At 46.8% G+C, this 27572-nt stretch overlaps 2 protein-coding genes across 3 annotated transcripts in view; both read right to left on the reverse strand.

Moving 5' to 3' along the window:
• EPB41L4B (erythrocyte membrane protein band 4.1 like 4B) overlaps nucleotides 1–14982 on the reverse strand; it is a 162365-nt gene extending 147383 nt beyond the window's left edge. Inside the window, exon 1 of the mRNA XM_077769762.1 lies at nucleotides 14924–14982. Within this exon, the coding sequence (XP_077625888.1) occupies nucleotides 14924–14982 (59 nt within the window). The remainder of the gene's footprint in view (nucleotides 1–14923) is intronic.
• Nucleotides 14983–17312: 2330 nt separating this feature from the next.
• PTPN3 (protein tyrosine phosphatase non-receptor type 3) overlaps nucleotides 17313–27572 on the reverse strand; it is a 75911-nt gene continuing 65651 nt past the window's right edge. For both annotated transcript variants that reach the window (XM_077769842.1, XM_077769843.1), the window contains 4 exons: nucleotides 24215–24343; nucleotides 23195–23340; nucleotides 22545–22680; nucleotides 17313–21087 (listed from right to left, as the gene is read on the reverse strand). In XM_077769842.1, coding sequence (XP_077625968.1) covers nucleotides 21010–21087; nucleotides 22545–22680; nucleotides 23195–23340; nucleotides 24215–24343 — 489 coding nt within the window. In that variant the 3' untranslated portion in view covers nucleotides 17313–21009. The remainder of the gene's footprint in view (nucleotides 21088–22544; nucleotides 22681–23194; nucleotides 23341–24214; nucleotides 24344–27572) is intronic.

Consider the following 27572-nt stretch of genomic DNA (forward strand, 5'->3'; position numbering starts at 1 on the left):
GGTGAGAGCCCCCAAGGGATGCGGTCAGAGCTGATGTATAGAAAGAGCAGAGCTGGTACCATCCCTAGTCTGAAGAGGCGAGGAAGGAGTGAGCAGAACCGAGAAGGCGCAAGGGTTCTGCAAAGCAGGCCACACTGAGAGGAGCAGCCACCTTCATTTGGGGCAACGAAAGAGTCATTCACTTCCCTCCTCTGATCTCCTGCTGGGGATCCCTGCTACATAGAACCTTCTGGAGGCCAGGGCATGGGGAGGTGGGGGGACTACCCAGTGTATCCTGGTTGGCATTATGGAGCTCAGGGCAGAAGGGGAGAGAGTGATCTGGAAGGGCATGCAGAAGATAGCCTACCATAACATATTTAACAGGAAAGTTGAAATTTTTGAAAGGACGGGTGCTCCTCTGTCCCCTAGGAGGCTCCTGACTTGTGTTGTTTTCAGAGTTTCATGACCAGAGCAACAGAAGCAGTCAATGTTTAAAGTCTTTCTCCTCTGCTGCGCATAAGTTCTTGGGCCCTTTCCCAGAAATGACTTTCCGGAATAATTGTCCTAGAAAGCTGCACATAGACTGCCTGTCTGCTGAATTGCCACACATTGGAGTTAATTCACAGTTGCCATCACCTACCCGAAATGATGACGGCTAGCCACAAAAAGCCCTTGGCTTGGAGTTAGAAGATTCTAGGCTCAATTACCAGCTCTAGAAGTTTCTCTTTGATTTACTACTAAGTGTTCTCTTAAGGTGTTAAAACATCAAGTGGAGTGATTCATTCCCTTGTAATTTACCTAACACACATGTAACACACTTGTCCCGGGCCCTTCAGGGGCTGGTGCTAGAATTATACAATGAACACCTGCTACTGACCTCAGACAGATGATATTCCATTGAAAGAGATCAGTACCATGTAGCTATAATTGAATGGATGCAATGGTGTGATTAATGGTTGCTGCTGCATCAGACAAACTCCCCAAGAGTAGTGGCTTATCATGAAAAGAAACTTGGCGTTGTTTTGTTTTGTTTTGTTTTGCTCATGCAAAGTCCAATGCAGGTTAGGAAGTTTCTTCCTTTTTATAACCATAACATATAGGACACATTGCTGTCACAGTCAGGTAAAGAGAGGTGGGGAGGTACATTGGCTTTTAAGCTCCTTGGCCCAGAAGTAACATGCATCACTTTTGTTCGGAGTTCATTGGCTAGAGCTGGGTCACATGACCACCCCAAAGCTAACATGGCAGGAACTGGGGGATGCAGGGGAGTTCACAGATACCTGGTGGGCACTAACAGTCTCTGCCCCTGTGGGTGATGCTATGATACCAATGAGCAAGGAATCATGTATTAGTTATGACTCTTTGGACTCAAGTAACAGAAACCAGCTTGAATTAGCCTAAACAAAAAAGGAAGTTTGTCATAAGAATTTTAAGGATACTGGGGTGTCTTCAAGAATCAAATGGCAGAAATGCAACTGACTATCATGCAGGAATTAGAATCAGGAAATGCAGAGCCATTGAATGATCTCTTTTAACTTGGACTTGGTACCACTTGTAGAGAGAAAAGGAAGCAGCTGGCTTTTAGCTTCATGGACAGTCCATCAGGTATGATTTGCAGGGAGTTTGGGTATTCCTGATGATGGATATTTAATCCACCTCAGGGAGAGAAAGAGGGAGAAAAAGCATTCCAAAGGAGATGATGTCTGCCCAGTTATTTTGTTTTTTGAATTTTTCATGTATACTTTTATTATAGTAAAATTGTCCTGAATTTTTTTTAAAGCTTATTCATTTTGAGAGACAGAGAGTGGGGAGGAGAAAAGAGAGAAAGGGAAGTAGAGAGAGAATCCCAAGCAGGCTCCATGCTGATAGTGCCTGATGGGGGGCTCAAACTGTGAGATCATGACTTGAGCCAAAGTCAGGTGTTTAATCAATGAAGCCACCATGTGCCCCAATTACCCCGAGTTGTGAAGGCTAAAAGTTTATTGGATGAGGACAAGGAGCAAGGTCTTTCCAGGCGGCAGGTGCAAAGAAATGGATGCACAAAAGAGGTAGGAAGATGTTGGGAAATAAAAGTGTTCGTTATGGCTAGAGTTTAGGGTGAAGTGACAGACACTGTAAGTTGACTACCCAATATATGGTCACCCTTATTCCTTGCTAATAGATCTTTGATTTTAGAACTTGAGGCATCTGCAGTACCATTTCAAAGGTGATCATAGCAAAGAGATCTAAGCCAATTATGACAATTTTGTTCCTTACTTTTTAGATTCCTTTGAAGCAAGTGATGGCCATGGAACTTTTTTCCTGGCCACTGAGAACTAAGCAGAGTCAGTGAGAGGGTGCTTCTGGAAAAATCTCTTGCTGTTATGATAAAAGAAGAGAGATGCAGCAGGTATAACTCCTTGCCTTTTTTCCCTTTCCCTTTTTCCTTTTTTATGTAATGATGTGATGCCTGGAATTGTGGCAGCCATATTGAGCCACGAGGCAAGAAACATGAGGATGAAGACATCATGCCAAAAATAGCAGAGACAAAAGAGAAGGAGTCAGTGTCTATGATAGCATCATTGAGCAGCAAGCAATTGCCATCAATTTTTCACATCTAAATTTCTGGTTAACTGAGAAAAATAGACCTCTGTTTAAGTCCTATGTATGAGGTACGTGTGTACTCCATCACATCTCTAAACCTCCAACTTAGGATACTTGTGATCTTGGATTAGGCAAAGTGTATATTTTTTGGTATTCTTTGCCTAATCTGAGGTCACAAAGATTTTTCTCCTTTTTGTTTCCTAGACAATTTATACCTTTACCTTTATACCTAAGCCTATGAATGCTTGTGAGTCCATTTTTTATGTGGTTTGATATAAGTCAAAGTTAATTTTTCTTCCATATAGACATCCAGTTGTTCCAATATCATTTGTTGAAAAGTCTCTCCATTTAAAATACTTGGCATTTTTGTCGAATCAACTGACCATGCTAGAATGGGGATATTTCTTTTTTTTTTTTTTTAATGTTTTATTTATTTTTGAGAGAGACAGAGACAGAGACAGCATGAGCAGGGGAGGGTCAGAGAGAGAGGGAGACACAGAATCTGAAGCAGGCTCCAGGCTCTGAGCTAGCTGTCAACACAGAGCCCGACACGGGGCTCAAACTCAGGAACCATGAGATCATGACCTGAGCTGAAGTTGGACACTTAACCGACTGAGCCACCCAGGCGCCCCGGAATGGGGCTATTTCTAAAATCTCTATTTTGTTCCATTGGTTTTTATGTCTATCTTTATGCTAGGATCTCACCGACGTGATTACAGTACATTATAGCATATTGTAAATGGAGTTGATTGTTAAATTTTCTTTTCTCTTTTTTTAGTTTATTTTTTATTTTTTAGAGAGAGAGAGAGAGAGCACAAGCAGGGGAAGGATAGAGGGAGAGGGAGAGAGAGATTCTTAATCAAGCTCTACTCCCAGGGTGGAGTCCGGCGCAGAGCTCAATCATGACCTGAGCCAAAGTCAAGAGTCAGAAGTTCAACCGACTGAACCGCCCAGGTGCCCCTAAATTTAATTTTCTAAATTGTTCATATCAGTACATAGAAATGCAATTCATTTTTGTATGTTGGCCTTGAATCCTTTAACCTTAATGGATTCACTTATTGTTCCGTAGCTTTTTTCTTTCTTTTTCTTTTTCGTATATTCCTAAGGATGTTCTGTTCACACAGTCATGATGCCTGCAAACATCTCTTTTTGTGTGTAACCTGTTGATATCCTTCTGCCACTGTCAGGATTTAGTCCTTCTCTTTGACTTTAAGTGGTTGACTATAATGCGTCTCAGTATAGCCTTCTTGGTGTTTATCTGGCTTGATGTTCATTGAGCATCTTGAATCTTGAAGTTTATGTTTTTAATCAAATTTGAAGAAATTTCATCTATTTTTTTTTTCTGTTCCATTCTCCTTCTCTCTGGTCCTTCTGGAACTCCAATTATACATGTGTCAGACCACTTGATAGTATCAACAGGCTCTGACACTCTTAAAAAAACAACTTTTTTTCCTCTGTGTGCTTCATATGATATAATTTTTATTGCTTTATGTTCAAGTTCACTTAATTTTCCTTCTGTTATTTTCATTTGGCTCTTAAATCCATCCATTACATTATTTAAATTAAAATATTGTGTTTTTAATTTCTACAATTTCCATTAATTTAAAAAAATAATTTTGATTTTCTTTCCCTGTTGGAATGAAATATGCGTTCATTCATCAAAAGTATATTTTGTTTTATTTCATGTGGATAGTTATAACAGCCATTGAAAACTCCTTGCCTTCTATTTTTAACATCTGGCTTATCTTGGAGCCGCTTTCAGTTGCTTTTCTTTGTCTTGAGAAGATGCTCCCTTTCCTGGTTCATCACACATTGGGTTGTTTTACACTGTAAATTGGACATTATGAAAATGGGAAGTCACGTATGCAATTAACCTGCCTTGCACAAGTGCCCTGCCCCGGGCCCTGCCTGGCTTCTGTTCCCCCTTGGAGTGATTTCAGGGGGCTGTTCCTTGCATCATGCCCAGATTTTACAGCTGTTGTCTGTAGGGCTATTCAGCTAGGATCTCATTCAATCAGAACTGAAAACAGTCTTCCGTGTGGATTCTTCATTCACTTTGGCCTGACAGCATCTCACCTCAAGGATGAGCTCTATATTCTTCATTGTTCTGCCCCTTGGCTTCTCTGCTGTTGCCATCGGGAATGGTTGGCATTTGGCATTTACACACGTGCAGCCCAGAAGGGAGGGGTGCTTAGGCCTTCTGGGGCAGCCATCATAGAGTGGGGGATGGGACTCAATGGGTAAATGATTCTCCTCGTTGGTTTTACATTAGACAATTCCAAGAGGCATCCTGTGTGCCCCTCAGGGAGGCCCCGGCAAGAATGAGGCCCAATGGCCCCAGGGTGACTAACACAAAATACTCTTTAATTGTCTTTTCCTCGTTCTCTGTTTCACTTTTTCTCGTACCTCAGACTCCTGGGGTCAAGTCCCAAATAAACTATCTGCACTCAAGTTCCTGTTTCAGTCTCCATTTCTGGAAGGGTCCCAGGTTAATGCTCAATTGTCAGTCACATCTCTCCTCCTTTAGCCTGGGCCGATACTATCTGATACGGATTCATGTCAGGAGAAGATAAAGTAGAAGAACTAGGCTGAGGTCCTGTTTTTATTTTTTTATCTTATTAACAAAATTTTTTATGTTTATTATTCATTTTGAGAGACAGAAAGCATGAGTGGGGGAGGGGCAGAGAGAGACAGAGAGACAGAGAGAGAGAATATCAAGCAGGCTCTGCACTGTCAGCGAGGAGCCCAACACAGGGCTCGAACTCACTAACTGTGAGATCATGACCTGAACCGAAGTCGGATGCTCAACTGACTGAGGCACCCATGCGGTCCTGAGCTCTAGTTTTTAAAGGACTTTGACGTCATCTGAGAAGCGTGGATTCCATTTTGTACAGAAGAAAGAACTGAAAGATACCCACTATGAAACGGACATGATCAAACTGTTCATGGTCTTTCATTGTCCCAAGATCTGAAGACTCTCTGACTTGGTATCTCTGAATTTCAGTTTCTCTCATCAATAAACTGGGAAGAACAGCACTTCCCTGTCTAGTTTGTGCAGTTGTTACAAAGACCAAATTAGGTAACACACATTCCACAGGAGCTAAATAAAAGTAGGGTGTTACTATTATTACCGCAATCTGCTGTTGTATGTTAGTGTGGGAACTAAACATTCTAGTACTTAAAAAAAAAACTTATTTGCTTAATAGAATTTCCAGCTGTGGCAAAAGTATATTTTCATCATGCAGTTTCATGGATCATGGAATCCAAATGCAATTTTGGGTTGTATCTACAAGATAACAGAATAATAAACAAACTCTAACATACTTTTAAGGAACTGTAGATCCTAAACTAACAAGGGGCTTCAACAGATAGAGGTGGACCTTCAAAGACCGGCATGGGGACTCTGTGACATCTCAGATTTTTTCTATGTCTCTGCTCTGCCAGCTTGAGAGTTTGGTTCCTGTCTTCCAAGTCCTAAGATGGATGCTGCAGCTTCAGTCCGCATGTCAGCTTTCAGTCAGGAGGAGGAGAGTGGGGAGGGAAAAGCGTGAGTCTTCCAGTTAAGTCAATACATCTGCTCCAAAGACTTTCTGGAAGTCTCAGCTAATGATTTCTATTTGTGTCTCACTGGCCACCCGTTATAAACATAAGGAATGCTGGGAAATGTAGCCTTTTAGCAGATAACAAGTCCTCCTCAAATGAAATCAGGGTTCCATCATTGAGAAAAAAGAAGACAATGGGTACTGGGTAGGCAATTAGCTGTCTTGGCCATAAGTGGTGTGTTGGAAAGAGCCCTGGATCCAGTCCTGTATTCCAGTTCTATTTTTGTCCTCATTTGTTGGCTGACTGGGGAGGTTACTTTCTGAGATTCAGTTTCTGCTTCTGTAAAATGGTGCTAACAATATGTACTTTACGAAGGTCTGTACTTCACAGAATCATTTTGAGAATTCTGTCAATGTGCCTCGCACAATGCCCGGCACAGGATAGATGCTCAATATCGGTGTTGAATCTGCGCCAGGTGCTAGGCTAGAAGTGAAAAACACAGCAGGACATAATCTCTGCCTTCAAGGAACTCTGTGTGTGTGTGTGTGTGTGTGTGTGTGTGTGTGTGTGTTGTGTGTGGTATACTGCTCCCCCCAGACCCCTTCTTCTGTGCCCTTGCACCTGTACCCCGGATGCTGGGAAGAGTGACTGCTGACGGCTCCCAGCCATGCACTTGAATAGAATTGGCCTTCAGCCTTAGGGAACTGCCTGTCCCCAGGTTGTGCACCCTCCTGGGGGTGGTCCATGGCCAGGACTGGCGAATGCATAGATAAAGAAGCCCAGCCCCTTTGCCTCAGTTTTGGGACTGAGCTGAAGGACCACCGTGGCTCCAGAACTCCCTGAAGGCTCAGCTGAGGCTCAGCTGCATTTCATCTTTTTTTTCTCCATCCAGTTCTTCCCTCACCTTCTCACCCGTGTATCTCTCGAAGCATTCCCCAATGCCTCTTCTGCATGCAGCTTCCCTCAGGGCCCGTTTCCAGGAAACCCGATCTATGACACAGGACAAGGTACCTGCGAGAGACTTCTCATGTATCTTCAGTTACAGGGGCTGGGACTCGAGCTGGAGCGTCATCAGGCCAGCTGCCCCGTCTCATTACTCCTCTGCGTCTTCCCTGCACGATCGCGTCCCGACAAGCCAGGCCGTCCATGACCTCTGGTAGTCCTGATGCCATCTCAACACTTAACTCCAACCTAATCTCCCACCGCTGCCTCCCTCATTCTCTGGGCATTTCTGTACAAGTCCCTGCAAGAAAGCATCTGATATGCTCAGCTCATCTTTTCAAGTCAAGTCACCTCACAGGCTGCGGGCAAACCTGCAGATTGGCTGATTTGGGGGTCCGGGACTTAACTCAGGTCCAATCAGCCGTGGTTGTGGGGAGTAGGGGGTGCGGAAGGGCCTGTGGCCCACGGGCCTCCCTTCAGCAGGGCTAGTGGGGGAAGGCGGGTGTTTCAAAAAGGGGTCTGGTGTGTTACAAAGGGTGCTCTCAGAGTGAACAAGGCTGCTTGAAAACCTGGGAAAGGTCATCGGAACACCGTGCAAGGCTGTCGCTGCCCCTGTGCTCTTCGCTAAGGAGAAAGCCGGCTTGATTTGGAATGAAGGGTTCAAGGTGGCAGAGGGAAGAGTGTGTACATGTGAGACGAGGCCTCGTGCGTTGGCATCGCCCCATTTCAAGGGAAGTTGAATTCCAGATACAGGAGCACGAGGAGGAAAGCCGCGGAGGCCCCTGGGGCCAGCCACGGGAGAGAGATGGGGGGCAGCAAGCGGTCAGATGGCACTGGGACAGACTGGGTTACCTGTTCTCCACAGTACGTGCTGTGCGCCCCAGGGAGCCCTCAGCTCGCCCGTGGGGCAGGTGATCCCAGACCACGTGCCTGCCACTTGGAGTCGTCTCTTCCACCTCCCAGGCTCCTAACAGCAGCCTCTTGCTCTTAAAAGTCCCCGCAGGGGGCGCCTGGGTGGCTTAGTCGGTTAAGCGTCCGACTTTCGCTTAGGTCATGATCTCGCNTCTGCCCGAGGGAGGCATGATGCATCCTCACCTCCGGAGGCACCCACAGCTCCGCTCTTACATTGCTTTGACCCTCTCACAACCCGCGAGCTAGGGCGAAGGCATTCTCTGCTCTTTATGGCACAATCACACGCGACAGCCATCAGCCATATATGGCTTTTTACATTTATCTTTAAATTATTTTTATTTTTTTAAAGTTTATTTATTTTGAAAGAGAGAGAGTGAGAGCAAGAGACAGAGCAAGCTTGGGAGGGGCAGAGAGAGGAGAGAGAGAGAATCCCAATCAGGCTCTGCGCTGTGTAGTGCCTGATGTGGGCTCAAACGCACAAACGCTGAGATCATGACCTGAGTTGAAATCAAGAGTGGGACCCTTAACAGACTGAGCCACCAGGCGCCCCTGGGTGTTAACATTTAGTCACATTTAATTACACTGAAATAAAAAGGTCTGACTCAGATGTCAGGTGTTCAGTAGCCCCATGCGTCTAGTGGCTACCACATTGGATAGTGGAGATACAGAACATTTCCATCATCCTTTGTTGCATGTTGTTCTATTGGACAGAGCTGCCTTAGGACATGAACTTCAAGTGTGTATCTGTCTGATTCTTTGTGGCATCCCCAGACTCAGCCCAGCAACAGTGCCAAGGACATGGAATGTGATCAATAAACCATTGTGGATGGAATTGATCCATACATCCCCACTTATAAGGAGGAAAAGGAGATTTGGAGAGATGTTACTTTCATGGACGGTCTAGCAAATGTGTGACAGAGCTGGGACTCCAACCCAGTACTACTACCTCCAAGCACAGGCCTGGGTCATTCCTCCCTGCAGCTGCTTTATCTGCTCCCCAGCTCTGTCAGGCTAAAGTGATCCTCTGTTGTCATCCCAGGAACCTTCTGCTAGCGGACTGGAAAACTGCTTTTAAAAATGGCTTATGGAGGTGCCTGGGTGGCTCAGTTGGTTGACGTGACAGTCCCACTTTGGCTCAGGTCACGATCTCACAGTTTGTGAGTTTGAGCCCCACATCAGGCTCACTGCTGTCAGTGCACAGCTCGCTCTGGATCCTCCATCCCCCCACCCCATGCCTCTCCCCCCACTTGTGTTCTCTCTATATCAAAAATAAACATTAAAAAATTTTTTTTAATGGCTTATGATTATTTTCCCCCAAGGTGAAGGGAACAGAAAATGTGGGATATACAGACAAGTAGAAAGAAAATGTATTCATTCCTGTAACAGTAAAACCAGCTCAGTTAACATTTTGGTACATTTCCTCCAAATCTCTTTTTAGTACTGGTAAAAAACAAAATTCAACTGAGTAAATTTGAACATCTAATTGGCTCTATTATGTGATTCATGAATCGGGCAGCATCCCATCCAGCAAGATGCAAGATCCAGGGATGCTCTGAGAAGTCGCACAAAATGGAAAGTTTTTGTAGGGAGGAGGGTACAGCAAGAAAGTTACTGGCAAAGGAATAGGCTTGTTCTAGGCAAGGTCACTTTCCTTTAGTGGGAAGAGCAGAGGGTCTTATCATGCAGATTACCTCATCTTCCTTTGACAGGGGAGAGAGAGGTTACCTCATGTGGCAGGTCACCTCACTGGTGCTGATCAGAAAATTCCTGACTGATTGGTTAAGACTTACAGTCCTAGGGGAGGTTGAAACTGCACTTTGGTTAGGCATGAAGCCCCCATTTGGTGAGTTGGTCTAAGTGACGCCATTTTGGGCCTCTGGTTTTCTTTTTCCTCTTTTTTTTTCTTTTTTCCCCCTAATGTTTGTTTATGTTTTGAGAGAGAGACAGACAGAGTATGAGAGGGGCAGGGGCAGAGAGAGAGAGGGTGACACAGAATTAGAAGCAGGCTCCAGGCTCTGAGCTGTCAGCGTAGCCCGATGTAGGGCTCAACCCACATCATGACCTGAGCCGAAGTCGGATGCTCAACCGACTGAGCCACCCAGGAGCCCCTGTGGTTTTCTTTCTAACAGTGCAGAGGCGTTCGTGGTTTTCCATAGGGTTGTGTCATTTGCTTTTGAAAACTCATTTTCCAAGAAGTTTGTTGGGCCAGACCCTCACTGCTTTCTTCTCTCAGCTTCATCTTGAAGCTCCTTGAAGTTCTCTTGAAGTTTCATCTTGAAGCCTATTTCTCTCTTCAGGTACCTGGATAGTCCTGGATTCATGGATGTTTTCCCTGTTCATAAAGTGTGCCCCAACCATTGCTTGGTGGAGCTCAAGGCCTGCATAGGATGTCAAAAGTGAGTGGTTGGCACTGGAGACTTCATACCTGCCCGTGAGGGGAGCCCAGCCTCAGGCTCTATGCTTACGGGGAGATGAAAATGGGTTGCCTGCCTGAAAAAAGCTAGGAGTCACAGAGGCTGCCCTGCTACGGAAGCAGAACTGGAAAAAATCCACCTCTTGCACTGGCCCAGGCGAAGATGAAATTCCTCTTCCTTGTAGGGCCTGGGGATTCCAAGCGGAGAGATGAATGAATATAAAAACTTGTCCAGAACTGGAGGGGGACCTGAAAGTCCATGAAACCATGGGATAGAGAAACTTTGGGAATCAAGGGTGCTCACAAGAACCCCGATAAACATAGGCTTGCAACACATTTACAAACCCAAGTGAGGAAATCAGCCACATGCAGTCAGTAGTTGCGACAAATAGAAGGCTTAGCAACCCAAGAACTAGAGATAATAAAGCAACCTGAAAAAAACCTCTAAAATAAGCAGATTTATAATTTTTTGAATTTGGAAAGGAACAGATGCTTTGAGCCTTAAACCCAGAGCAGAACAGTATGAGAAAATTATAGGCAGGTTTGAAAAGTGTCTCCATAGAAATTCTAGGAAAGATACAATGATTGAAATACAGGGACACCATTGAGTTCAGAGATGTGAGGAAAAAATGGGAATGGCCTTTTAAGGGATGTTTCTGTTCATAACAATTGTTAACCTTTCCTGTGAGCCAGACATTGTTTCAGGGATTTCAAATATATGAAGTCATTTGATCTGTACAGTCTTATGAAGTGGGTGATACTGTTCCATCGTGGGGAAACAGGGAATATTCCAATGGCCCTGTGAACCTGTTGTGCCCCGGACAGTCAGGGACCAATAATCATATGTGATATACTGTATGTATACGATAGAGCACTTTACATGGATTATCTCACTTAATCCTCACTTAGTAATTTCATTAATCCTTCTAACAATCCCTCAAGGCAGGTGTTACTGTCACCACCATTTTGTGACAGAGAAGACTGAGCTTACAGCCATTAACAATTTTCCCTAATGTTTACGCAGTCACCAAGCACTGTAGCTGGGATTTAAAATGAGGCAGAATGAATGCACAGTCTAAGCCCTGAACAGCAATGCAAAGGAACCCCTAGTTGTTTGTTTGGGCTTTAATTTTGTGCATTATTTATTACTGAATAGGCAATACAACTGCTGGTCTAGTAGTAATTATACTGGAATTAAAAAAAAAAAAATTAAAAAAAGGGTACCAAACGGTCTAGAGTAAAATATCTCTGTTTTCTGAAAACCAGGGTTCCAAGTTTCTTGTGTGAACTTTCAGTTATTTTATGCCTATAGAAGCAAGTGTTGGGGCATCTGGGTGGCTCGGTCCATTAAGCGTCCCCCTGTTGATTTTGGCTCAGCTCGTGATCTCATGGTTCATGAGACTGAGCCCTGCTTTGGCTCAGAGCTTGCCCCTCCCCCACTTGTGCACACTCTCAAAATAAATAAATGAACATTAAAAAAAAGTATCTACAGGTGTAGTTATATACAAGTCTATCTAGCTAGAGATTGCTATTCTTTCCTCCTTTTTTTACACAATTGGAAGTTTCCTCTTCACCTTGTTCTTATCTTGGTATTTTCATTTAACACTCTATCTTGAAAGCATTTCATATTAGTATAGAATAATAATAATAAAATAATAACAGAATATTTGCTATTACTAGTAATGTAAAAGTATAGAATAATAATAAAGGGCTTTCTCATTCTTATTTGTGACTGCTGAATATTTCATTGTAAGTCTATATTATTATATTTTTAATTTTTTTAAGTTGATTTTGAGAGAGAGAGAGAGAGAGAGAGAGAGAGAGAGAGAAAGCAAGTGTGGAGGGGCAGAGACAGAATCCCACACAGGCTCTGAGCTGTGAGCACAAAGCCCAACGTGGGGGCTCAAACTCACAAACCATGAGATCATGACCTGAGCCAAAGTCAGACACTTAACTGACTGAGCCACCCAGGTGCCCAGTAATGCTTATTTATCATAAACAATTGGAAGAGAGCAAAACTTAACAAAAAAGCTCCCTCCCACCAATCTCACAATTTTGGTCTAATCACTATTAAAATGTTTCTTTCTTTTTAGGCTTTTCTCAATTCAAATATTTTCCCTAAAATTGTCATTAAATATGCTTAAAAACATGACTTTTATTTTTGCCAAGTTAAGCTAAAAATGGCAACTCTTATTTGAAAATTTTGTCATATTTGTTACAAATATTTTTCTCAGTTTATTGATTGCCTTTTTCTGGTGTTTATGGTGTCCTGATTTTTTTTTTAAGTTTATTTTCTTATTTTGAGAGAGCGGGTGCATGCACAAGTGGGAGAGGAGCACAGAGAGAAGGAGAGAATCTCAAGTAGCCTCCATACTGTCAGTGCAAAGCCTGACATGGGTCTTGAACCCACGAACTGTGAGCTCATGACCTGAGCCAAAATCCAGAGCCGGACACTTAATCAACTGAGCCGCCCAGATGCCCTCACGGCGTCCTGAATTTTTATGTGGTCAGATCTGGAAATCTCTTTCTTTCATCTCTCCCTCCCCACCCGCCGTCCCCAGCTCCCTTGAAAACTTCTTGCCATCGGGATAAAGGTGTCTGGGTGTTAAGTCACATCAAGAAGGCAGAATCTTAGGGAGGACAGGATCCCACCTGAGATCAGCAGTGGAAGGGAAAGAGTACTGGCCTGTATTCATTCAACAGGCCTTTACTGCCACCCGCTCGTCACGGTGTGCTGGGGTTCTCCCCAGCAGGGAGGTAAGGTAAGCATAACCGGGGACGAACACACAAGAGAGGGGAAGTATTCCCAGCCATCGGAGGGCCACACTAAAGGTGACCCCCATTCATGGGGAGCTGCCACTCTCCATCCCCCTTGCAGCCCCTGGCTGGGATTTACTTCAAAACCCCTTTCTGTCTTTATGAGTTCTCCTTTTCTGGACAAGTCCTATAAACAGAATCACACGATATGTGACCTTTCGTGCCTGGCTTCACTCATTTAGCATGTTCTCGAAGTTCACCCGTAGTGTAGCATGTATCCGCGCTCCATTCCTATTCGTGCCCAGATAATATTCGGCTGGGTGGACAGACCACATTCTGTTTCTCTACTCGTCAGCTGGCTAACATTTGGCTGGCTCCCACGTTCTGTCCATTGTGAAGGATCCTGCTACGGGCATCGGTCTCAGTTCCTGACGGTATGAAGAGAAGACAGGAGGGCTTTACCTGGGATGAGGGGGGCAGAAAGATGATGATAAAGCTTGTGTGGGGGAGGGCTTGCCCCAGACGGGTGTACTTGAGGAGGGCGGGATCGGGGGGCCTCCTGGGCCTCAGTGTCTACAAAAGACAGAATTCCTGCAAGCTCTGCCTTCTTGGGGACAGCCCAGATGTGCGGTAAGAAACGAGAGACCGACTTCAACATTTATCTTAGAACGTTTCTAGACATTTCTCAGTTGTTTGTGTTTCAATTTTCTGAGTTTTTATGGTTGGTGTATAAATAGCACGTCTTCTGTTAGAAACTTGACTTAACGGGCGTTGATCACTATCAGGACTGTTCTCACACGCCTCCGGCCTCTGCCAGCTACGTGTCTCGCTGCAAGCAAAGCCATGCGCCTGGGCTTGGCGAAGTCTGAGAGCCAAGTTCCTCGCTGCAGCCCCAGAGGCCCAGGTCGCAGTGACCTCACGGCCTGGACAGAGTTCACACAGCTCTCCTCCCCTGGGCAGTGCCCCTCAGTACAGTTCCCTTGTACGTTCTCCTTGCTGCATGGCCAATATTTAAAACTATCTTACCTGAATTTTCTTCTCCCCTCTCTTTTTTCCTCTACTGTTTACCCTGCACTTTGTGGCTGCAGTCTGACAAGTCTATGACAAGTGCACATTCACCCCAGGTAGCCTATTTTAATAACTGGGTTTCATTACAGACAGCATTTGAACGGATTAACAATTAAATAAGAGCAGCACAAAAGAAAAGGCATCTCCCGTGGCCGACTCGGGTGCTCAGGACCCAGAAGAGCCTATATCATTTTTAAGAATAAACTTTCGTGTTCAGACGTGGCCGTGTGAGCCTCCTCAGACTGGCTACACGTGTCCCTAACATTGGACTTCAGACCCAAGGGACAATCTCATTCTCTTCCTCGCACCTGGTCCTCCTGGCTTGCGGACCCACAGCCCAATCTAGAAACTGGCCAGTCCTGGGCTCCTCGACCTCTACACACTCATCAGTGATGCGGTCCTCTCTTCTTCCTCGGATAGATGTGGGGGCTGCGTCCACTCACCTCGTCCTCACTGCAACCGTCTCTCCCCAGACCTCGGCCGCCGTGTCCCCACAGGGCTCCCCTGGACGAGGATACCGGAAGCCCCGGAGGCAGGCTCAGGAGAAATCCCGGAGCGTTCCTTGACCATGAGAGGAGTCCAGGGGTTTAGGGTCCAACGAGTAATGGATACAAGGGTGGCCATAGATGAAGATAGGGCTCTGGGGTTTTTAGAAAAGAGGTTAGGTTTGTGTTACGGGTCCACTCTTACTCAAATGCGCTGCGTATGTAACAGAAAGGTGCTGACCTTGTCAGCAAGTGAATGCTGTACTTGGAGATGGTGGGTCCATCTTGCTTCAATGACATCGTTGCATTTGTTCCCGGGTGCTGGGTCTTGAGCTGGGTACCTCCTCATTAATCAGTCCTTCAGTGGATCTAGAGTCAAGGAATTTGTAGGGGAGGCTGCTAATTGTGCCCTAACAATTCTCAATAATAAACCTCCTGAATTTTGGCTGGGTAGAGTGCCAGCCAGAATAAAGTCTTCATTTCCTAATCTCACTTGCAGCTTGATGTGCCCATATAATTAAGTCCTGGCCAACTGTTTGTAAGTCAGAGTAGTCTATGCAACTTTTTACGAATTATCCTTAAGGGCAAAAGGCAGTTTCCCCTCACCATTTTCCTCTTTCTTTCCAGCTGGAATGTGGATGTGATGACTGTAGCTGGAACAGCCATCTTGGGCCGTGAGGTGGAAGGTGTATGTTGAGGCCGGTGGAGCAACCAGATTGGAGGAGCACAGATCATGACAAGCGTGCAGCCGCACCACCAGTTCTGGACTCCTGTGTTTATCTGGGAGAGAAATAAACTTCTGTTGTGCTCCAGCCAACTTTCCTTTGGTTTCTGGATTCAGAATTTGATCCTTGAAAGTGGGATGCTGCAAATAACATCTAAAATGTGGCACTGGCTTAGTGGAATTGTCAGGCCAGCAGATGGCAAGGACAGATAACTGCCTTTTATATAGCGACTAACATGTCACTTTCATGAAAGTGTCATCTGCAGTACTTTGGAGGAGGGACCACGTGGTGACCGAGGCCACAGTAGAGAAAATGGCGGGAGGACACAGAAAGGGTGACTGCTGCTCCTTGTTGCCATCCCCACAGAAGTGAGATGGACTGGGGCTGGAGCCAGGGACCCACAGCAGAGATGGAAGGGAGCCTTGCTTTGCTAAGGGAGGCAGCCTGTAGCCTGTACTCAAAATTGATTAAGGTCTTCAAGGACAGAAAATGCCAATTGCTTTTGTTCTTCGAACGGCAGCTATTCAAAGCAGTGGCCTTAGGAGATACAGCCGGGGGCAGCAGGCTACCTTCCAGACTTCTCTGCTGGAAAATGTGTACTAGGCAGCTCCAAAGGTCAGATGAGCGGTCTTGCCTTCGCATCCAAGCTTCCCTTTCTGGTGGCCTCAAGATAGCCACCTTTNTAAGCGAAAGTCGGACGCTTAACCGACTAAGCCACCCAGGCGCCCCACCAAGATAGCCACCTTTAAGTGAAGAGGCATGCGTAAAACACAGAACATCATTCTAGACCAGACCTTCAGCTGTGGGCACTTGCTGGAATTCTACTGGCAAAGAAACCACAAGCCTGGGGACCTCTGTCAAAACTGCCCCAGGAGTAGGCAGGCTCTAAAAGATGTGCTGTCCTCACGAAGGCTGCCCACTGCAGTCCCACTGTGGATGTGGCCATGGAGGTCCAAAGCTATCCAAGGGCCTGCCAGAAGCGTCTTCACTTTTCTTGTGCAGTGGGCTCGGAAACTTGCTTGGAGCAGTGTTTGCTACTCTTCCCTCTTATGGATGAGTTTTCAATGGCTGTCTTCCTGTTTCTACTTCACAGTTTTTGGGCTGTGCTGGGAAATCACTTGTCTTGAGTTTATAGGTCATTAGACAGGAAGCCACCCAGAGCTGACAGGGCAGACCACAGATCACTCAAAGGTGATCTTAGGTTGAGCTTCATGCCACAAGCGGCTGGGGCTTGGGTTGTCTACCGTGGGGAGAGGAGGAATGGGCTCACTCTAAAGGTGAGCAAAGGGTTGAGCTATGGCAGAGATCATTAATTGTCCCTCAAACCCATTCTTTCCTTCTCAGAAACAGAACTCCTGAATTTGTTAGGCACATGGTTCCTTGGAAGAGAAACCTTCCCTAGACTCCCTTGTAGTAGGGGTAGCCCTGCCACTTAGTTCTGTTCAATGGGATGCACACCGACCAGATGACACGCTCTGAGGGAAGGGGTTTTGCTTCCTCCCTTTCCTTTCCTCTATCCTGCTGGCTGGAGCCGTCATCATGGACCTCAGCTGCATACTGGGGTTGGCAGAGAACCACATTGGAAGGAACCTGGGTTCTGGGGATCACGGAGCAACCCTGGCAGCCCTGCGTGATAGAAAGTACAGAAACTTCTTTGTGTAAGCTACTGTTGTCATGACAGCTGAACCCAACTCAGATTTAAAATTAGCCACACAAGGTCAGGACAGAAGCAGGTACTGTGCATGGTCATGCTCCTGACCGGAGGGAAGGTAGGGATGGGCAGAGAGCACTCTACTACTCCAAGAGAGTTAATATTTACTAGAAAAAAAAAAAAAAAAGGCAAACTAGAAAACCTTTTCAGAAATCAAGACATTGATTAGAATAAAAAAATATCGACACACAGTGTTGCATAGCTTGAATGGTTTTATATTGATCAAACTTTTTCAGTCGAGTCACTGACAGGTCAGAATGAAAAACATTCCTAATTTACAGAAAAAAAAATATTGCTCAGTAAGATACTTTTCAAAACTACGTAACACCGATCCTTTCATTGCTGCAAACAGAATGCGGGTTACAAAGATGGCGGCCAGTCAGCCATCAGACTCCTCAGAGCCAGGCTGAGGTCAGCCTTCGCCGTCTTTATGGTTCTGATCTCAGCACAGAATGGCAAGAACCAGACAGTGGCAATCCTGATCTTGGCGTGCAACCCTGCCAAGGTTCGAGGGACTGTCTCTTTGACAAGTCATGGAAACGTGACATATCTCTCTCCAGTAGCTGTATGGCTTTGATTCAGGGTTAATTTCCCTTCTCTGGAATACAGACTCCCAGGATGGTAATCGTTGACAGAACCAAAGAACTCATTCAGTCCAGCCCCAATTCCTTCTTTTTACACATAAGGAAATTGAAGCCTGAGGGTGATACATTCACCCAAGTCTAGGCCTCCTGTGAGCCCTCCCTATTGAGGTCACCTCTTTGTTGCCTCTCAAGGAGAGAGGGCTGTTGGTTTCACTCAAATGATAATTTCTTCTTTCCTTCCTTCCTTCTTTTCTTTCTTTCTTTCTTTCACTCAAATGGTAATTTCTGAGGAACAACAATAACAAAAATATCAGGTAGCAACACAAAAGAAATAGCAGCTACCTAATCTAAATAAAAGCATTTTGAATGTTAACTATCTGGAATTAAAATTAAAAACTTCATTAAAAAGCATTTTTAAATATAAATTACTGTGGTAGGAATTACAGACCAGCACATGTTGGTGATATAACTACCCCCCATCCTGACCTCCTCTAGCCAAATAGACTTGAATCTTTTTTTCCCAGGAAGTCAAAACACCAAGAGCCGGTGTGATAGAGGGACGGGAGAGGGGTGTCCCATCTTAGGTTGGCACATCACTGGGTCTGATCAGATCTTCCAGAGAACAAAACACAAATGTAAAATGTCTTCTCTGTCCACATCCAGCCAAATTTCCCAGGCAAAATATTTCCCATGATTCTGATGCTCTTCACTTAGGACCCAAAAAGGCTTCAATATAATTGTTTAAATGTATAGTTTTGCAGCAGGAATGCGGAGGTACAGAATTTAATCAGTCGTATCTGTAGTAATATTTACTTGTATATTTTACCCCTTTAGATAATTCTCTTGTCCTGTTCTTCCCTAGTATTTCATAAATTTTCTTCCTTGTAACATCTGCTGGGTCTGAACTTCTGGCCTGCACAGTGGCAGAAACAGGCTAGCTGCAACCTTTGGTAAGCTTTTTTGAAGTTTATGTACAGTAATGATAGCATTTCTGCGACTATATTAAATAATTTGCTTAAAAGAAATAAAACACAACTCTCCAAACACATTTAGACTTCTCAAGCTTCTCGCACACAGGGGGATGATGCATTTGTATCAAATGGCAATGATTTGCTAAACATCCTGATGGTACTTAAATTTAGCTCAGCTTTCCACCTTCCCCTCTTTTTTGGGACTTAACTGGTAGAATTTTTTCTGAGTCCAGACTGAAAGAAGGCACTGGTATGAGGATATTCCTTTGTGCTTTTGTTCTCAGCAAAAGAAATTTTCTCTTAGAAAAAGCCATGCAATTCCACTTCTGTTTCATGGGTTTTGGGGCTAATCACTGGTACGTTAACTCTTCTAACTAACGCATCTGGAGCAGTGTCAGACCGATTCCAGCTGATGGAAACTCACGCCGATTGCATCTCATTCGATCCTCATATTCAACCCACAGCCTCAGCCCTGTTTTTCTTCTATTTCACAGGAAATAGAGGAAAGAGAGGTAGCGCTCTCAAGTGACCAGGCCAACAGCTAGTGTTTGATGAGTGGGACCAGGAACCAAATCTCCAGCTGCAAAATTCCAACCTTTCCTGACTCATCATGCTGGCTTAGCATGAATCTGACAAGGATGGGGCTTAGGTGGTCTCCTGTTTCACAGCAGCGGACGATGGCGCTCTGTAACCCCTCCTGCCCACCCCTGCCATTTAGCAGTAAAATATTGGCGGGGCAAAGAGGGAAGTATGCAATTAACTATGCTAAGTCTGGAGATAAAGAACCTTTAGAAACCCGGCATCATATGGGTCATTATCCATCTTGCATCCAGGAAACTACTCAATTGGTCCAGAGTTTGCTAAACATCAAAATGGCTTCACTTCTGTGCACTATGATATAAAAGCATCCTTTTTCTGTAAATCCCATTAAGAAACTGGCTTAGCTTCCTTGTCCTTCAGGATACATAAGAACCGCTATTTAAAAATACCACATTAAAATTTTTACGTAATTTATTTTCCTTAAATAATAATTTGCTACAGTCCTGTCACAAATTTTAAAAAATTTAACACAGTATGAACAAAGGCAGAATTCTTCAGGACAATCAAAATCAGGGTGTACTTAGAATAAATTAACATCAAATTGTGTTTATATTCAGATAGCCTGATCCTCTCCTTTGAAATGAAATGGAGACCATTGTAACTGAGGGTGAATGCACACATTTGTTCCTCTATACAGAGACTCATTCTTTATATAAACTCAACTGTAATTTGAATCAAGTTAGGAGTCCTGAGAACCACTTACCATGGGCACACACACACACATCCACACACATCCACGGACAACCCTCTAGAATCTGGGTTTCCCATGGCTCCATGACTAGACCTTTCCTCAGCAGGGCCAAAGATTCTGAACATTTATAGATGATATCCCATCTCCCCTCAGGAAAATCGTAACGTTTCAAGTGTAACATAGCTTGAAGTAGCAGCAATCCATGTAGTAGATTCAGTAGTCGATAATTCCAGTCTCGGGCTCCGCATGTACAGCAAGAGGCAAGCAGAGGCGAAGAGCACCTGCTCCTAAAACGAACGCACGGATGACAGGACGCACCGGGAGTCCTCGTTCTCAGAGTCTCAACTGAAAACTCACCCGAAGCTACGTGGCTAATCCGGTCCAGGCACCGTGTGAGCACCTGAAGAGGGTCATTAATGCAGGGAGAAAGCAGGGCATCTTAGACGTGATTCTCCGGAACATGAACACGGGACGTGGCAGGGAGATGGGACAGAACAGGTACTGCCCGCTCCTTCAGCCTGAAATCCCACCGCCCTGCCATTCAGTACATTCATCAGGGTTTCCTTAGCACGGGGCAGGTGAATGCTAATGGTTCCAGCTCCGCTTAGAAGGACAGAAAGCTCAGCCCTTAGAGTCCGATACACATATACACACAAAACACCCAGGTGACTCTAAACAGCCACACCAGCTTATTCTGGGGAGGTCAACAGCATTGCCGGCGTCCCCTCTCAATGGCCCAAGGATGGTTTACAGGAACACGGTGATGTCTATCTAGGGAGGAAGGCAATAGGCAGGCCCCGAACTGAGATCCCCATTGCTGATTTCTCTCTGAGGAATAACGGGCCTAGATGATGCCGTAACCGCATGCGTATCTACACAGGTCCTATGTACACGATACCTCTTCTACAGAACTTTAAAGTGCCTGGGTTCAGTGTGCTCATTCCTTCCCCACAGCTTACAGATTCCCCTTGCCGCTTCCAAAGAGAAGGTCTGTCCTCAAGGAGGATGCCCCTGGGAAAGAGGAATGAACGTTTTCACAGTTGTCTTAACTGGGATCCAGCATTTGGACTAAGCCTTCTTCATAAACACGAAGAATCGCTTCACATACAAACTTGTACTGGCTCTGGAAAAGAAAGGAAAGCTGTGAGTCCAGCCGCAGCTCCATAAACTCCGCGTCCTACTGCATCTGTGCTTACTCTTTCACATCGCTCATTGATACCCTCTGACCTCCAGTTCTGGGCCGGGCCAGACCCTGTGCTACATGCCAGGGAAACAGTGGAGAAGATATACCCGTGAAGCCGTTACTCCTGCATGGCGAGGGCTGGGGGCTGCTCCCAGACAGCAGTGGGGAAAGGCTCTCGGAAACCGCAGCAGAGGGAGGTGCCAGGGAAGGGGTGACGTCCCTGCAGGGTGGCCATTCTACTGTACGCTCAAGTATGGAGACTCCGATGGCCCATTCGGAGTGGCGCTGTTGGGCTGGGAGCCCCTGCCTGGGACGCCTGGGCACGGACAGACGGGCTGCATGGCGGCCGGGACCTGGCTGCGCAGGGTAAGGTGAAGGAGTCTGGATTTTGTCTTAAAAAAGAAGAGCCACTAAGAGCAGCTCTGTGGGACATGGTTCTTTCTATTAGCAAACACCTGAGATACTCATTTAGTGAAGTGTGCGGGGTGAAAGAAAGCATGTATAGACTGTGCCTCACCGGCTAGAAAAATCTACCAAGAAGATGCACTGTGAAATTTTTAATCGGCAATGAGGTCTTCCATACCATGCAACAGGGCAGAGAACAATATTCTTAATAACCTGATTTTTCCCCTCTTAATTGTATTTCCTGAGTATAATATAAAACAAGAGCTCACGATCATTAGACAAATCTCATAAAGTCTGTCCCTGAGCTTGTGAGGACACGGAGCTGGCTGCAATGTGGACTTCCCACTCTTTTCTTTGCTTACTCCGCCTCATTCAACTGGGGGGTTTTGCCGTAGAGGCCACTCCTCCAGAAAGCCTTCCTTGACTTTTCAAAGTCGGCTTTGATCCTCTTCCAGCGAGTTCTTGCCCTTGGACTTCCCCCATTGCTGCTGAGATTTATAACTAATTCAGTTTTCCTACTACACACATGCTTGGGTCTCTCTGGTGTATGCAATGATGTCAGTGAATGTGGAACGGTCCCCATTTTGCAGATGGGGAAATTGAGGCTTGGAGAGAGGCTGAGACTATCCAAAGGTCACCACCCAATATGTGGAGGAGCCTGAATCATGCTCTTTTTTCTATATCACCCGCCCCCACCCCTTTTGTGGTTCTAGGGGAAAACCACAAGATTTCCTCCTGAGGACACTTGCAGATTACCCAGATGTGACAGACATGGGAGATAGCCCAAGGAGGGAAGAGTGGGGCCTTGTGAGATGGAGTGGGCTCTGGAGTCGCTCAGCCCCTGACCAGCTTTGTGACCTTGGGCAAGCACTTGCCGTGCCCTTGAGCCTTGGTCCCTTAACTCGCAAAGCCCTTCACGAGGGCCTGGCCCAGGGCAATGCTCAGAAAGCGTGGGCCATTGTTATTACTTTCATCAATGGGTTTCTACTCACTGATGTCTGCACCATCATGGCACGCTGGTCTCGCATCTTCCGGACGATGTCCAGTGGGTAAACGGGCAGGTTTCTCTCAATTAGGCACATGGCTGTCTCCATGGTGACCAACACACCAGTACGACCTATGCCGGCACTGGGGGGACAGAAGCGGAGACCTAGGATTTGCTCAGGCAGTGTTTCTGCACAGCCCAGCTTAATGCCTAGCCAGTTCCCACGTTTACTCCGAAGAGCTCTCGTCCCCTGACCTTCAGGAATACAAAACACACATTCAGGGTGTGCTCTCCAGCAGGCTGAAGAGGCCTCTCCTCATATATTCTGAGGCCAGGGGCTTAAACGCCAATGAAAAGAAACCCACCTTTGAGGGCTGCACCCTCCTCCTGTTCATATCTATTGTGAAGGTCAGCGACTCAAGGACACAGGGGAAGCTGGGTGGGGGGGAGTGGGCTTCTTCAGCTCTACAATCAGAGGTTTATGCTTTCACAAAATTCCCAATCTCTTGCAATAGCAAAGAAATAAACGGAGCCTTCTTGTAAAAGCAAAGAGTCTTGCGGGATTTAGGGTGATCTTTGCCAACTTTCCTCAGGTCTTTCCCTATAGAATATGTGTACTTAAAAACCAAACCAAACCAAACCTGGAAGCCACAGTACCTGCAATGAACTAACACAGGTTCGCCATCCACTCTCAGGGACCTCACGTAGTTTACAAATTCCAGAAAGTCCGAGGAGTCATCCGGAACGCCGTGGTCAGGCCACGCGACATACTGGAGATGTGTCACAGTGTGCTCTTCCCCGGTCTGTGGAAGATGCAGGGGGGCCTTGGTCACTCAGTCCAGAAAGTGGGCAGCTTGAGCCCGGCCCCGGCCTCAGTTCAGCGGTCCTGTCTCCCAATGCCCTTTCGCCCTGGGGTGGCCCCTCGAAAGTCTGGCTCCCCCTCTAGGACATGGCTCAGGCCACCCCCTCAGGACTGCTTTCCCCCACAACTTCCGCCCACTGCGATTTCTTCCCCTTCGCTCCTATGGTACTTGCCATTAGGGCCATAAACATTGGCTTTTTCTTTTTTTAATAAGGTAAAATATATGTAACATGAAGTTTACCATTTTAACCGTTAGGTGTATATAGTTCAGCGGCATTAAGTACATTCCCAGTGTTGTGCAACCATCATTGCTATCTATTACCAGGATTTTTTCATCTTCCCAAGCTGAAACGCTGTACCCACGAAGCACTACTTCTTCATTCCCCCCGCCCCCAGCCAACCACCCTACCACTTTCTGTCTGATGTGACTAGCCCAGGTGCTCTGTACAGTCACACAATATTTTCCTCTCATGACAGGCTTACTTGACTAGTGTAAGGTCTTCGAGGCTTATCGTTGCGATAACAACATGCATCAGAATTTCCCTCCTTTTAAAAGTTGTCAACATACCTCATCTTGTTCATCCATTTATCAGTCAAGGGGCACTGGGGTGCTCCCCCTGCCGGCTAGTGTCAACGGTGGTGCTGAGTATAGGGTGCTGGTTCTTTCACCAGTATTTCCCCAAACGCTCACCAGGAGAGAATGCAGAATAGGCCTGGGAGCACCGCCCTGTGCAGGGCCCCAGCGGATGCCGGTTCAGCACCTGCCTCTAAGCTGCGCCCTCCCCCGGACCATCCACCGCAGGGGCACCGCTCACCTCGGTGTTGGTGACCAGCATTGCTCGGAACACATAGGCGATGGTGCAATCCTCTGACTGACATCGAATGTGAAAGTTGCCGTGCTCCATGACATCGGGAGGATCAGGCCAGTACTGGTGACATTTGGTCTGCAAGGGAACCACTGGGTGTGAGCTAACCTCCGCCGTGGGGGTGGCGCACATGAGCTGTTACCTGGACGGGCAGGTGGGGGTCTGGCCGGAGCCCCCTCACTTGCACCAGGAACTCTGAGAGCCGCAAAGCCGATGTGCTCTGTGTCTGTTCCCTGTTCCCAGAGGAGCCTCCCCTCCTCTTCTGGAGAGTAGGGTACTGGTCAACCTGCAAGGGGCCAGGCCGCAGCTCTCAAGCCAGCCTGAGGCTGGAGCCCAGAGGATGAGTACAGAGCTCACCCTCTTCCTCAACAGGGTCCGCTTGTTGGAAGAACAGGAGAGGTCTCAGACACAGCGCCTTGACCTAGGAGCGACCTCTCCCTCTCATCCTTTCCCAGCCCCCATCAAGCCCGCTCCATGCCCTCAGGCCCCTTCTCTCTCTCCACACCAACCCCCTTCACCATCCCTCCCCTACCCACATGAGCAGAAGGAAGGCCTCAAGGCACAGAGGTTAAGGGCACACAGGTGGAAGTTAGAACTCCACTGGACTCATTTTCTCCTCTGGTAGCCTCATGACTTTGAACCTGCTACCCAACCTCTTGGATTTTCCCAGTCTTTGCCTGACAGACGGGGACGGCACCTGCTTTCCAGACGGTGACAGAGGTCGGAGGGAATGGTGGGCAGTCCCAGGCTCACCGTGCTGGCTCAGGTTACCACTGTTGCTATGGGGTCCCCACATCAACGTGAAGAAGGGTGATCAGAGATTCCGCAAAAATCCCAGGGAAAAAAGTTCCCAAATTGAGATGAATATCCCGTTACATTCGAGCGGTGTTCCCTAGGCCCTCCGATGACTCATGGGGCTGACACACTCCCGGATGGTAGATGAGGAACCCCAGCCTCTGTGGGGTAAGTGACCTGGCCAAGGTCTCAGGGCTGCTGTGGCTCCCCCACAGGCTCACCGGGCCCCCTGCGTCTCCCTCATAATCCGCCTTTCCCAACCCTGAAGCTTGTCCACAGCCTCTTAGCTTTTGCCTCTGGCTTCAAACTCAGGGCCAAGCTGTCCATCCCATCAGAGTTCCATCAAATTCTGAGTCACTCGATTTTTTTTCTCTCCAAGGCTAGAGTTGCAACATCTTACATAAAAATTATATTTGTGTACAGCTAAAAGGGACTATAAACCAACAGATGCATGTAATTTGTCTGGAACAGCTTTTCTATTCTTATATTCAAACGTCACATGGAGTATCTGAAAGTTAAGTGTGCTGCTGGGAAGCTGGAGTTAAGAATTTACTTGTAAACCTTAAATGTGGGTATTCTAGTTAGTGGCTGTTTCCCAACTTCCACAGACACGAAGGGGCCGCCGTCCCCAGAACCCGAGGCACAGTTGAGACCTGCTGCCTGTTATCTGCCTCATCCTCACCAGGTGTTGGGGAATGTCATCAAAAGGACATGACCACATGCTGGCCCGTGCGCTGGCCCTGGGCACTCAGAGGCTCCACATGCCCTCTTCTGTCCCTGGAATGTGGGGTCTGCTTGCCTTTCCTGCTCCCGGGGGCTGCTCTAAGGACACAGCCTTAGGATAGTAATGTGATACTGAAAACACACTGCATACATAACTGAGCCCACTTACGGTCGCTTTATAAACTTTTTTTAAGTTTCTTTTTTTATTTTGAGAAAGAGAGACAGAGAGAACGAGTGGGAGAGGGGCAGAGAGAGAGGGAGGGAGAATCCCAAGCAGGCTCTGCACTGTCAGCACAGAGCCCAGTGTGGTGGGTCTTGAACCCAAGAACCATGAGAGCATGACCCGATCTGAAACCAAGAGTTGGACGCATAATCAACTGAGCCACCCAGGTGCCCCTCTTTATAAACTTCTAAGATTTAGGGGGAAGGTGTAGGGAACCATTTGTTTTGTAGTGATGATAAGCCTCTTAAGTTCCCTTTGCTTATTTAAAATGCCACGTAATCTCAGTTGGTTAAGCGTCCGACTCACGGTTTCAGCTCAGGTCATGATCTCACGGTTCATGAGTTTGAGCCTGCTTGGGATTCTCTCTTCCTCTCTCTCTCTGCCCCTCCCCTGGTATGTTCTCTTTCTTTCTCTCTCTCTCTCCAAATTAATAAACTTAGAAAAAAATTAAAAAAACCCACAAACTGCCATCTACCAACCTGGAGCCATCCATCTACCTGAAGCCTGCATACGGGGGCCAGCTTCACATTACACCTGGGTGGCCCCCTGGGCAGGCTGCAGACCCACACAGGGTGTCATCTCTGCTACAGACTCCCAGGCATCCTATTCACAGGACAACCGAGGGGAAGTCTCTGAAGTGATTAGCCCACGCAAGGCAGAGCCACAAATACCTGTTTCCAGAGACTCCTAGTGAATTCACCAGAACTGGACTCTCTACCCTGGATTTTAGGTCTATTTGGATTTCAAAGCACTGAGGGTGGGGCAGAAAGAGCAAGGGGCCTGTGGAAACCCTGAGTTCCAATCCTGGTTATTAATGGGCTCTACTAACCAAGTGTGTGATCCTGGGCAAGTTACTGGACTTCTCTGAGTCTCTGTTTCCACATTCATGCTGGCTGGGGGTGGTGAGGATGCCAACGCCTCCTATCTCTTGAACAGTGTACGCCCAGTTCTAAATGGTGCTTTTTACGGACATTAGCTTGGCCTCAAAAACCCTATGAGGTAGATACTATTAGTGTCTCTGTTTTACACAGGAGTAAACTGAGGCTCCGGGAGTGAATCAACTGGTATGAGATCACCCATATCAGAAGAGGCACATACACAGGCTGAAGCTGTGGGGGGTGGCGAGGACCAGATAAGGATCCTCAGGATAAAGGGCTTGGGTCGGCTGCGAGTCTGTAACAGGAGAGGGAGGAAACACGTAGCTTAGATTTCAGAAGAACAGGTTTCTAACGATCGATAAACAAGAGGGGTAGGTCCCCAGGGCCAGAGATAGCGGAGGGACTGCTGACTCAGGACAAGGGGCCGCTGGGATGGGCTCGGTCAGGAAGCCAGGCTGGGGAACAGAGCCGCCCCCTGGGTCGCAGGGAGACCCCAGAGGAGCTCAGGTGCAGAGCAGATGAACAAGAGGAGGAGGGTGGGATGTCATTGGGACAGAGCAGGAGGGGCAGGGCCAGAGGAAGCAAGGCCTAGCGGATGGAAGAAAGGGCCTTTTTTGCGAGCTGGGACAAAGAGGGTGAGGGAAGACGGGTCTGGTGTCCAGAGCGGATCATCTGTCGCTAACTGTGC

This window comes from Crocuta crocuta, unplaced genomic scaffold (genome assembly GCF_008692635.1).
Source record: "Crocuta crocuta isolate KB4526 unplaced genomic scaffold, BGI_CrCroc_1.0 scaffold95, whole genome shotgun sequence".
Taxonomy (NCBI): Eukaryota; Metazoa; Chordata; class Mammalia; order Carnivora; family Hyaenidae; genus Crocuta; species Crocuta crocuta.